The sequence below is a fragment of the Podarcis liolepis genome (assembly GCF_965112155.1).
Source record: "Podarcis liolepis genome assembly, chromosome: 3".
In the NCBI taxonomy this organism is placed as follows: Eukaryota; Metazoa; Chordata; class Lepidosauria; order Squamata; family Lacertidae; genus Podarcis; species Podarcis liolepis.
In genome coordinates this window covers 61,680,291-61,692,542 of record NC_139557.1, presented here as the reverse complement: position 1 = coordinate 61,692,542, position 12,252 = coordinate 61,680,291, and the positions used below count along the sequence as shown (strand labels likewise).

Sequence of the window (12,252 nt, the reverse complement as noted above, 5' to 3'; positions counted from 1 at the left end):
GGAGGCTAAAGCAGGACTGGTGTACCCCCCCCCCGCCCGGCTTTTTCCTACAGTCCCGACTTCTGGAAGGATTCAAGTCGAAAGGTTTTGTATGTGTTTTAAAAAAATAAAATCAACGGATTAGGCAAAATGCAACTTCTGCAATCTTGCGTCAGCAAAGTCAACTGGCAGCCCGTGGGAGTCGCACAGGCCCGAGGCGCTTCCGCCCAGCCCTTTCGTTGGGGTGTTAATTCTAGATCCGGCGTGGAAGAGCCCTACCCGCCTACCCCGTTTCCAACTCGTGCTTTCTGCTTAGGATTTTTGGGTTTTGCAAACCATCCGCCCCAGCTTTGAAACAGGACAGTCGGGGAAAACCATGTTGTCGTGGGCGCGCAGAAGCGCGCGCAGGAAATCGTGCGCGAGCCGGAGGAGCTAAGAAGGAGGAAGGACGGAGGCGGGGCTTATGCAGAAAGTCCAATAAAAATTAAATCCGCTGAAAACTGAGCGGCGTTCGGGGACCAAAAAATAGTGGATTCCAGGGATCCAGTTGGTATCAATCAATTTAGTGTGTTCGATCCCCGAGAGTAATCTAGTCCAACCCCCTGCAGTGCAGCAATCTCAACACGTGGTTCCTCATCCAGTTTGAAATAGTATCGAACCCTGCTTAGCTTTAGCAAATGTGCTTGCAGTTTTATTGCTGCACCAAAGTCCCCTTGGACTGGTGGGCGGGCTGGCTTCCTCCCGAGTCATCCTGCCTGGATTGCACTTGCAGGCCTGTCCGTTCGCTGAGGCTCTTGCATCGCAGATATTACATTTAAGTGATAGGAAAAGAGAAAGGGGAAGGTGGTGACTTTTTAATAAATTGCAGGGGAACGATGGGAAGGCTACTACTTAACAAATAATAATGAGCTAAATAAGCAGGCGAGCTCTTGATCAGAAGCTTGCCTCTCTCCCAGTGCCCAAAGGTGTGTTGTTGTTGTTGTTATTTATTTTGCGGGGGGTCTTGAATTGATTCGTGTTGCATTTATCAGTGGGGTGGAATGTAACAACAATGGGGTCGGAAGGCGGTGCCCCCCTCTCGCCGCGACGTGGGTGGTGGTCTCAGCCCCAAGCTCGCCGCTCGCTCTCCGCGCCCCGTTCCCCTCCCCGCAATATGTTATGACTGCCGTCCGTTGCGTGCCGCCGCCGGTGCTTCAGGTCACCGGTGGGCGGCGTCCCGGCCAACTCCATTCATAAACACGCCTCACGTGTTCCCCAACGCTGCTGCGGAGACAGGCATAAATAAATAAACGCGCCATCCGGGCACAGAGTGTTCTCAAACAATTGTGCAAATGAAGAAAAAGAAAAAGAAATCGTTGCAGCCTGAGTCAGCTCCCCCCCCCTTCCTCTTTCTCTCCCTGTTGCTTTTGCAAATGTGGAGATTTCCATCATCTCACACCATGAGATAGCATTTCTCTTTCGTTTTAAAACATTATTATTACACACGCACACACGCCCAATATTTTTAAGGCGCTTTCCCGGCCAATCGGTTTGTGGGGTCTCGCCTGGAAGGGGCGCTTGCTTGTGAGACTGAGGAAGCAGCGGCAGGAAACAAGAGCCCCCCCCCCAAGTCACTCCCTACGGAAAGGCCATTGCTTATCGGCCTTCACCCCAGACGTCAGAGGTTCTCCTTTAGATCGAGCGGAGCGATCCTCTCTGGGGGGGCTCTCTCCGGTTCCCTTTGCTTCACATACTTGGAGCTGGGGGTGGGGAGGCTGCCATAAACTTAACATCTGCAGATGTGAGACGGAGAAGGAACCGCCGGTGTTACAGGGAACGCAAAAGACCGGGGCTTCTGGCCGGGATCTGGGTAAGAAAGTCCTGCGCAGCACAGCTCTGCTTGCGTCTCTCTCCCTTCCTTGCATTCGGGCTGCTTGCAGGGTGAAGGGAGAGAGACTCTCTCTCCTCCCTGCTATGAGCTCCTGCTTGACTGACAGCCGCCCCCGGACGCCTCCCTTCGGCCCAGGATTCCTTTGGAGCCGCGTGGTTGGAGCCTCCCGGCGCTTGCCAGCCAAGGCAGCCCCTGGACAGCCCCGTCCCGCCGCGACGCTCTCTGGCGATTAATAAATACCATCTGGTAAAAGCAGGAACCGTGTGACTCCAGCGGTTTCTGTTTCGCAGTCTGAACGACAGTGGAGTTGCTTTGAGGTGGTTTTATAAAGAAAAGGGCAAAGGAGGGAAGGGAGGGTGGAAACAGACAGAAGAAGTTCAGAGACTCCTCAAAAGCAGCCCTGTCTGCTCTCTGAGGCTCAGATCCGCAAGGCGTATTTTCTCAAGAGTAGGAGCAGTTTCTGCCTGCCTTGATGGAGGAGTCCAGAGGCACAGGACCTTCCGACCTAATGGGATTCCTGCTTTGCTCTCATTGCCTTAGATTAAGGAGATTTCTTCCTATGTAGGTGTGCCATAAATAGCTAATGTTGGAGGGAATGCCGCCGGATTAATGTTAAGGAGGAGGGCAGGGCTGAACGTCTTAAGGATGCCCCGGCCTGCCTGGGAGTCACAGCTCTCGGGAAACCCCGATGTCTAATTCCGTGTGTGTGTGTTTGTGTGTGTGGATTAGCTGTGGTTGTCCACTGATCATTCTAAATATGTTCAAGGACACCCTCGGTTACTGCTTTATATAATAACTGTACGGGTACTTTTTATATAAAAAAGTAAGTTTCCGGGGTCTAAGTAAGGTCGCGAAGGGCATCCCTCTCGGTGTGGATTTAACCATAATAGATTAAAAATGGAAATTCCACGTCCAGGGGCTGTACCTTCCGATTATCATGTTGGGAGGGGGGAACGACCTGGAGATGGCTCTCCCGACCTCCCCCCCCCCCCGCCCTCGGCGCCTCTTGTGGGAGACAGGGCTGAGTGTCGCAACGGAAATGCCTTTGTTCTTATCTCTGGAACAAATCGATCCTTGGATGAGGTCCATCTCGGACCTGGGGGTGTCTGAAAAAAACCAAGGCTATCCTATCCCGCGGCGGGTCTCTCTGTGGAAGTGTAAAGAGTGGCAAAAATGGGACTTCCTTTGCGCGTTATGCTGGCCTTGAGGAACAAGGCAGGTACATTTAAAGGACACACACACACACACACACACACACACAAAAGGCTGCTGGCCAAGCCTAATTGGTGCTAACTTTCGAGGGGCAGCGACCTCCTGGGCACATCTCTTTAACTCACACGGGTGGACGAGTGCGGGGAGGCGCCCCCACGAGGACGCAGCAAGTGCCCTGAGCGCCTTGGCAAGGCAAAGAGCGGAGTTCTAATTCTGCCGTGCAATAAACCAGTACATAAAAATAAGGCTGGCATCTCTCTCCACGGTTTGTTTGCAACCCCAGAGCTTTGTTGCATTGTCTTCCCCTCTCTAGAACTGCTGCCAATTAATCCCACTGCAATTTGCTGAGGGTGAAAAAGGATAAAAAGGGGGGGACTGGTGCGTGGTAGCTGGCGGGCTTCTTCCTCTCCAGCCGGCTTGCGAGACTCCTTTCTAACGTCAAGGGAGGGGAACATGTCATGGGGAAGGGAAGGGCCGGGCGCCAGGCCTGCATGTCTCCCGGCAGCTCCGGGCGCCTGGGGCGGGGGGAGAGCGAGACTCTTCCTCATTGTTCCCCTCTGGCTCCGCCCCTCCTTCCTCTCCGCCTGGGCTGTCGCCGAGGCCGCGCCTATATAAAGCCCCGGGGCGAGCGGCGGAGCGGCAGACGCGAGCTGACTCAACAGGGTGGACGATCTTGACACTGCGCGCTTTACCCCCGCTCCTAATTCCCTAACTCGGAAGCAGAGCGAGCAACAAGCCACAGCTAGCTGCCTGGAAGGGCGCTCGCGCATCCACTCTTATACCTCGCGCATTTGCTTGGATTATTATTCTTTCCAACACTGAGAAACCTAGAAAGTCCGCAATGACGGTCAAAGCCGAAGCTTCGGGATCCACGCTAACTTATTCCAAGATGAGAGGGATGGTGGCAATACTGATCGGTGAGTGGGAACGACGAGGAGGAGATAGCGATAGAGAAAAAGAGCATAAAACAGCGTGCGCCCTCCTGATTGTAACCTTGTTGTAGAAGCGAGGCTCTCTTGTTGCATTCAAGGGATGGAGAGGGCGTGTGTGTGCGTTAATTAAATAAAGGAAAGGAAAGAAGATGGGGAATTATTCTGTAACAACCCCCTTCTCTCTTGTGATTGTTTGCAGCTTTCATGAAACAGAGACGAATGGGGCTGAATGACTTCATTCAGAAGATAGCCACCAACTCCTACGCATGCAAACAGTAAGTATTTTTTGTGGGCTGTTTTTTCTTCTTACTCTCTTCTGCAGAAATTGCCTGGGAAATGCGTGGAAATTCGTTCTAAAATTTAACAGAGAATGAGAAATTATATAACTCCTTTCAGTGAGAGATTGTTGATTTTTTTGCGGTTTTTTTGTTAAATTAATTTTTTTTTACAGTATCATGCATGCTTACGCAGATGTAAATTTTAGAAATTTCAGTGGGACTTATACTCCTAAGTATACTTACTAGAAAGTAACTTTAGTGACACCTGTGTGGTAGAAACGGGTGTCATTAAAGCTGCAACCCTATATGCACTTGGGAATAAATCTTCTTGGACTCACTTTTGAGTAGATACACCTTATGCCAAAAAAGAAAAAAAAGACCAGCAGTAGAGTAGATGCTGTAAAAAATTAGTAGGAAACAGAATAAAATTTTCTAGATTTTAAAATATCACAAGTTCTGAATTAATTGCATTCAGCTAAGTTTTACTGTTTGGCTGAAGAATAGAAAACTGGAGAAAGGCACCTAGTTTAGATTTCCTGATCCCTCATTCCCTCCTCTGACCTTTAATTACAGAGGAAACTTAAGTCTCTTTGCTCAGAATGGTTTGTTCCTGTCTCCGGTTTCATCTTAGCCCTGAAACCTAGTAAGCCAGTTGTTTTTAGCAGCCTGCCAACCTGAAACTTTCCAGCTAGAATGTTACCATGCCCCCTAGTGGTGAAATGTTTTTAATGTTCTGTACCTTGTTCAGCTGTACTAATTATCCTGGCTTTAATCTCTTTCAGCCCTGAAGTTCAATCTATTTTGAAGATCTCCCAGCCTCAAGAGCCTGAACTTATGAATGCCAATCCTTCTCCTCCAGTAAGTAGCTTCTGTTATGCACAGCCTATCCTGAGACTTTAATGTGACAGTAATAGCAACAGGTTTTAAAGATAGATGTTCTGTCCGTTGGTAATCTGGCATGGGTTTTTCCATTCAGGACACATTGTAGTGATGCAACTTGGAAAGAAGTGTTTTGCAATAAAGATTTAGCATTTCCCTCTAGAGCAGACAAAACTCTTATTTTTAACTTGACATACTCTTTCAAGCATATTATTTTCCCCCATAGAAGAATGCAATGCAATTTACTGTGTTTTTAAAAAAGTAATAATCTGCACCCAAGTATTTCAGTACAAATGTTTGATTCCCCCCCCCTTTTTTCTTCTTTGTTCACTGCAGCCCAGTCCATCCCAGCAGATCAACCTTGGCCCTTCTTCTAACCCACATGCTAAACCATCAGATTTCCATTTCCTGAAGGTCATTGGAAAAGGCAGCTTTGGGAAGGTAAGCATACATATTCATTTGGTCAATGGGCCTGTAATATTAAGGGTATCAAAATACTTGGGAGTGCCAGGGGGATTTAATAAGAAGCAAACTGGTGACTATGAAGGGGTGTGAGGTGGAGTATTCTTGAAAAGCAAGCTTCCATTAAAATTTATGTAAGAAAATTTGCTATATGGATCATACGGCACAAAGGGGAAATGAAGGCTGTATTGTCCCATTCCCTGCCTTAAGGCAGTGGCACCCACCCATTATGTTGATATGTGGTATTTTACTGCCAGCCCATTGAGTTGTGCAGGGTTGCTCTGTAGATGGGCCTCATGATAGCAGAAAGGACGTAGCTGAGTTGCGACTTGATACTTCCCTTGCATCATGATCACACCTAAACAAAGGGGGTGCCTTGGTTTATTTCAGGTTCTTCTTGCAAGGCACAAGGCAGAAGAGCACTTCTATGCAGTAAAAGTCCTCCAGAAGAAAGCAATCCTGAAAAAGAAGGAGGTACGTAACTGAATTATACCCATTTCACGAGAAATGCCAATCAGCAAACGAATTATAATAGTCCTACTGTTCTGCTGCTCAGTCAATGAATGATTTCCTACTTCCCTTCCTCTTAGGAGAAACACATAATGTCTGAACGCAACGTCCTACTGAAGAACGTGAAGCACCCTTTCCTGGTGGGACTCCACTTCTCCTTCCAGACTGCAGACAAGCTGTATTTTGTCCTAGACTACATCAATGGTGGAGAGGTAAGCAGAAAGAATGCACAGAGCCATAAGGGGTGTGTGTCCAAAGATACACAGGGCTTGATCCAAAGATTATTCAAACTCCTTCTTGCTGAAAACAAAGCCAGCCCTGCCATGTGTACAAATAAGGCAGTGCTTTCTTCCTATTAAGTATGAAGAGGTGTTTTGGGGAGGAGTTACTAGATTCAGGGTCTCCTGCTTGCCAGCCTCTCACAGCAGGAAGCAGCCAGCGGATTACTAGGCCATTTCCTACCATTGTTCTCTCTAGCTATATATATATAGAGAGAGAGAGCTTAATTAAATGCATTGTTTTTAGTGGTTTTGGGATCGCTAACAGATTTCTCCCCCTCCTTCCTTGTCTCCTGCAGTTGTTCTACCATCTCCAGAGGGAACGTTGCTTCCTGGAGCCAAGAGCTCGTTTTTATGCTGCTGAAATTGCCAGTGCACTGGGTTACCTGCATTCATTGAATATTGTTTACCGGTAAGCAGAGCAGATGGTTTGCACACGTGCATGGTTTCTGTGAAATCTGTGGGAAGTAGGCTGTAATATGTAATAAGGGGAGGTCAGGAACCTTGTGGAACCAAGACACTGACCCTGGGCACTGGGATCAGTGCAGCACAAAATTTTTAGATTCGCTTCCAGGTTATGGGTTAGAACCAGTAAATAGATGCTTCTCATGCACACAGACTAAATCCTGTTGGTAAATGACCTTTAGAAAGTGCTTGGGGGCTATCTATCAAACCCGTTTGTTTTCAAAGGGACAAACCCCCCTTCGAAAAAAAAATAAACCTGATAAAATCCCATTGCTTATAATAAACATAAGAGTTGAGAGCCATTGGCTCACCTGTGTATTTTCCTTCCTTTGCCCTAGGGACTTGAAGCCAGAGAACATTTTGCTGGATTCTCAAGGCCACATTGTCTTGACTGACTTTGGACTCTGCAAAGAGAACATAGAACACAATGGCACAACTTCCACATTTTGTGGCACTCCTGAGGTAGGTCTGGGTTCTGCTTTCTTTATCTACATGGCAGTGATGTATGTGCCCAAAGTGTGCAGAGGGAAGAGGAATTTCCCAGATGGGACAAAAGGACATGTTGTGTTGTTTAGGTGAAGTAGTCAGACAGGCTTTGATTGATGAGCCCTGCTGACAAAGCTGCAGCGGGTGGGGGAGGGAGAGAAAGGCCAGAGGTTACAAATGCAAGCCTTTAAGGGCAAAAAGAAAAAGTTATCTAGGGACTCTTGCAGAACAAAGTTCTACAGATGTAAAGATTGGTGTGGTCATCCACAAGTGCAGCCCCCACTCAATCAGGTCACTAAGGTTATTTTTAAGTGGAGCATTTAAAAGAATGCAGGCTGGCTACTTTATTCTAATGTTTCCTATCTTTTTGTTTTCGATAGTACCTTGCCCCCGAAGTCCTTCACAAGCAACCCTATGACCGGACTGTTGACTGGTGGTGCCTTGGGGCTGTTTTGTACGAGATGCTTTATGGACTGGTAAGCAAAAATAGTGAGCAACTGGCTAATTGCAAACACAGACCAGTCATGTTTCCATCTGCAGTAGTTACCAGCATAAGAAAGAGCTGAATCTTGGTTCCACTGAATTTATAAATGTTGCGAACTTCAGTTGGAGCCAATATTTTGCATGTGGATCTCTTACACAGTGCACATATTTGTGGCCATAGGTCAGTGATGGATCATCTGCTTTGCATGCAGAAGGTCTTGGGTTCAATCCCTGCCTGGGAATTATTCCCTACTTGAGAAACCCTGGAGAGCCTTGTAGCCAATACTGACTTAGATAGACCGTTGGTCTGACCCGATATAAGCAGTTGCCTTATGCTCCTTGGGTGGGTGGGACATGAGAAGAGCCATTCCAGTGCCTCAAGATGGGTATCAAACTAAGTGTATTGTGATACAGGCAGTACAGTAAGTTAGACTCTTGGGACTAAAAATCTGTTTCCTCTTCTCTCTCTCCAGCCCCCTTTCTATAGCAGAAACACAGCAGAAATGTATGACAACATCTTGAACAAACCTCTGCAGCTGAAGCCAAATATTACCAACTCTGCGAGACACCTTTTGGAAGGTCTTCTGCAAAAGGACAGGACCAAGAGGCTGGGTGCAAAGGAGGACTTTGTAAGTATAATCCTGCGAGTTGTGAGGGGTGGGGGTGGGGAGTTTCGGAAGTTGGCTAGACGATAACAGTCTTTTCCAATTACTCTTGCCTGAACTGATCTGATTTCCATTTCCTCAACAGATGGAGATTAAGAACCACATCTTCTTCTCCCTAATTAACTGGGATGATCTCATTAATAAGAAGATTACACCCCCTTTCAACCCAAATGTGGTAAGTGTTGTCTTCTAATTATGGGAGAGACTTTTCTATTTATACTGGGGTACCCAGGGGTTGAAGATAAAAATAATGACAGGCTAGTTTTTAGCAAGTTCTAGTGTGTTCTCAATGTGAAGCAATCGGGCAGGTGTCTTAATTTTTAAATGCCGCCTTGAGTTTATACATAAGTGGATGGAATTGCCTCATGCAGTTCAGGTATGAGGTGAGGCAATTGGGTCAGGTGAACTCTATGAGCTTGAAGGTGTATGTTGACCTGTGAGACCGCTGCAGACAATCCAGATCAGTCTCCAGTCCAACACCCACCCACCCCATTAGATTTCTATTTTTGTTTGGAATGAGTTCAGGGGGGTGATCCAGTTTTGTTTTTTGTAATTGCCTTCCCATGAAGTGCCTAGATTGGTTTTACTTTAAAAAAACACACACAAGAAAACACATAGGCCCCACTCCCAGTTAAGGAAAGATCTGAACATTTCTTCCCAGTCCGACATTAACAACAGAACCTTCTTTGTTTTCTCAGAGTGGCCCCAATGACCTGCGGCACTTTGACCCTGAGTTTACAGATGAGCCTGTCCCGAACTCCATTGGCCAGTCTTCAGACAGCATCCTCATCACTGCCAGCGTCAAGGAAGCTGCTGAAGCATTTCTGGGCTTCTCCTATGCCCCTCCCATGGATTCTTTCTTGTGAATTTCTATTATAGTGATCTGTTTGTACTTTTTTTTTTTTATTTAATAATGACCCTTCTGTTGGCCTTCTGTGTGAGCTGCCAGTTTGTCTGGTCACCTTCAAAAAGGAGAGGGTTTTTTTTTTGTTTTTTTTTGCACATCTTCTCACTGTGTGGCAGCTTTGCAGCCTTAATTTCAACTGCGTTTTTATTTTATTTTTCTGGAAGCTTTTGTTGTCGTCGTTCCTGCCGTTCATTTGGAAGAGCACATTCTAACTACTTTTAAATGAACTTGCAAAAAACATTTCAACTTCCAGTTCTTCCCACCCACCAAAGTGGTGCTATCGCCTTTAGAAGGAAAGAAGGAAGAAGCTACTGCTGCCATAGACTGCCATAGATTGTAAGCTTAAGAACAACATCCTGTGTGCATCCCCCCTTTCCCCCCCTTTTTTTGAGAGTTTGTTCTGAAAAGCCTAGCTTGAAGATCTTTCTGGATACGATGGGGATGATTTTACGAAAACGTGCCTTTTCCCCCCCTGAGATCTTGTGAGCTCCAAAGCTTTTCCTGTCACAAGAGTGTTTCCTGATTCACACGTGTGTTTCTTTTGTGTGTATGTGCGAGTTTGCTATGAGGACAATGGTGTCAGTGTGGTATGCACATTTTTCAGATGGACTTTGTTCAGAAGCATCAGTGCGACACTTGCAGGACTCTACAATGGGGGGCATTGCTTGTTCCTTCCATATTTGGAAGACAATAAATTAATATGTGTAGATAGATGATTTTTTAAAAGAAAAAAAATGTAAAAATTAATGATGATGGGCTTCAATGACTTAGTACCCATAATGCTTGAAGAAAGCATTGCTGCTATGGAAAAAAATATATAAATATAAATATATATATATATAAATATTTCTATTTTTAGAATGGGTTTCTAGGGACCAAAATGCCCCAGCTGCAGTCTATCAAAGCTGTTGGTTTATTTCATTATCATTTTTTTGTTCATCTGTTAAACTGGGCATTATTTATGGTTTGTATTTTTTTTCATTCCTGGTTGTACATATTTGTAAAAAGACTTGTACAGTTGGTTGCAATAGTAGATGTATATTTAAAAAGGAAAAAAAACCTTTAAAGGCTTATAATGTATACCACTATTATAATGTACTTTACATGGTTATTATACAATATGTATAATTTTTGTGACCAAACCCATTGGTTTGCAGTAAAATCTTGGACAATATTTCTATAAATGCTGTCAGTTCTTCCTTTTATAAGATCAAGACATCATTTCTTCTGAACCACTTTTCCATTAGCATTTTCCTTCACAAGACAAATGCATATGTTTTTAAACATCCAAGGGTCAAAAACTACTATAGAAAGAGTAGTCTTTTCAATATTGTACAGTTGGGCTATTTGATAAAATGCTTGCCAGTGAGAAGATCAATGACTTAAGTCCTACTGGATCAGGCCAAAGGCTCATGTAGTTCAGTGTCCTGTTCTCACAGTGGCCAACTGGCTGGTGAGAAACCCCTCAAGCAGCCCAGCATGTCCACCAACCCAGCTAAGCCTTGGTAATAGGCTAGTGAAAACTCCTATCCTTGCGCAGAATTTGTTGATGCTATCACAGCCATCCAACCTCCTTTGGTCTGGCACTTTCTGATTGCCCGTTGTCAAATGAACTTAATGGATAGGCATTCTCAGGCTGCCAGTAGCACATGCATGTTGGGGGCAGCAGACTAAAGGAGTGATTTTCCAGGGAAGTATCTAGAAACTTGTGTAGATGCTGTGCAAAATCAAAACCCCACTACTGTGTTCCCTGGTGGTTGAACCCACTTGTTCATGTTACTGCAGTAACAGTATTCTTACTACAAGTATGAATCTGCAAGTTGGAGCTGGAATCATGAACCACAGAGCCGCCTGGGTCTAAAGCAGTTTGCTCCTCACCTGTCACACTGCACATAGTGCTAAACATGCCTGTTGCATCATGTATTTAGATTAGCAAAAGGACCTGGCGATTCAAACAAGTGAGTCATCTCACATCTCTGCTAGAGGGGATGGTGTGCACAACTCCCTGCTCACCTTCCACCCACTGTTAACCAACCTGATCTGAGAGAAAATGCACACCCTATGGCAAGGAACCTTGCTTTGAATGTGTGCCTGTGCTTCTGCAATGGGTGGTACCCAACTCCAAGTAGACCCCCTGAAATTAATGGATGTGACTAAGCTCTGCCTATTAATTTTAATGTGCCTACTAAGTTTGACTCATAGCTGAGCACCACCTAATATTTAAGGGCAATCTCTGCTTTTTAAAAAACTGTCTAAAGAGACTGGGGGGCTGGGATTATTTGCAGAGCAGAAGTGGAAAATGCCAAATCTTTCATTCCTTTTTCTTTGCTCTTTCACAAAAGGCATATTTCACCCCAGTGCAGAGTGGTTGGTCAGATGTGCATCCTCTATTATCTGGGCATGAAATGACCAGCAGATGTGCAGAATATTCAGTCCCCACTCCTGGCTCTTGGGAGGCTCCAAAAGTATCACCACATACGACATGGGAGATGGGAGCGAGCCAGGTCCCCACTCCCCTTTGGGAAGGGATTATAGCTCAATGACAGAACATGTGCTTTGCACAAGTTCCCAAATTCAGTTCCCAGCATCCTCAGTTAAAAAGACAGAGCAGGGCTGGGGGAGAACAACAACTGGAATCCAGAAAAGATGCTACCACTCTCTGAAAGCAAGCCTGAGTTATGGTGTTAGTAAACAGCAACTGCCTCCTGTGTCCTTATAGGAAGGCAGCTTCTATTTTCTCTCGGATCACCAACCCCCTCATCCTGTGAACATCTCACTGAGCATCTTTTCAACCTTATTTTTCAGCCAGAAGATCTAGAAACTTGCTCTCCCCCCCATTTCTTTTG

The 12,252-nt window shown here is 45.8% G+C and overlaps 1 protein-coding gene across 3 annotated transcripts in view; it reads left to right on the top strand.

Moving 5' to 3' along the window:
• The window catches only part of SGK1 (serum/glucocorticoid regulated kinase 1), a 72,564-nt gene extending 61,974 nt beyond the window's left edge, over positions 1-10,590 (top strand). For 2 of the 3 annotated variants that reach the window (XM_083498188.1, XM_083498187.1), the window contains 11 exons: positions 4,193-4,268; positions 5,054-5,129; positions 5,487-5,591; positions 6,003-6,086; positions 6,203-6,334; positions 6,700-6,812; positions 7,204-7,327; positions 7,732-7,827; positions 8,308-8,463; positions 8,585-8,674; positions 9,198-10,590. In XM_083498188.1, the coding sequence (XP_083354314.1) occupies positions 4,193-4,268; positions 5,054-5,129; positions 5,487-5,591; positions 6,003-6,086; positions 6,203-6,334; positions 6,700-6,812; positions 7,204-7,327; positions 7,732-7,827; positions 8,308-8,463; positions 8,585-8,674; positions 9,198-9,365 (1,220 nt within the window). In that variant the 3' untranslated portion in view covers positions 9,366-10,590. Of the gene's footprint in view, positions 1-3,688; positions 3,979-4,192; positions 4,269-5,053; positions 5,130-5,486; positions 5,592-6,002; positions 6,087-6,202; positions 6,335-6,699; positions 6,813-7,203; positions 7,328-7,731; positions 7,828-8,307; positions 8,464-8,584; positions 8,675-9,197 lie in introns of those variants that run through there. The other variant, XM_083498186.1, reaches the window with a different exon arrangement.
• The last annotated feature ends 1,662 nt before the right edge of the window (positions 10,591-12,252 follow it).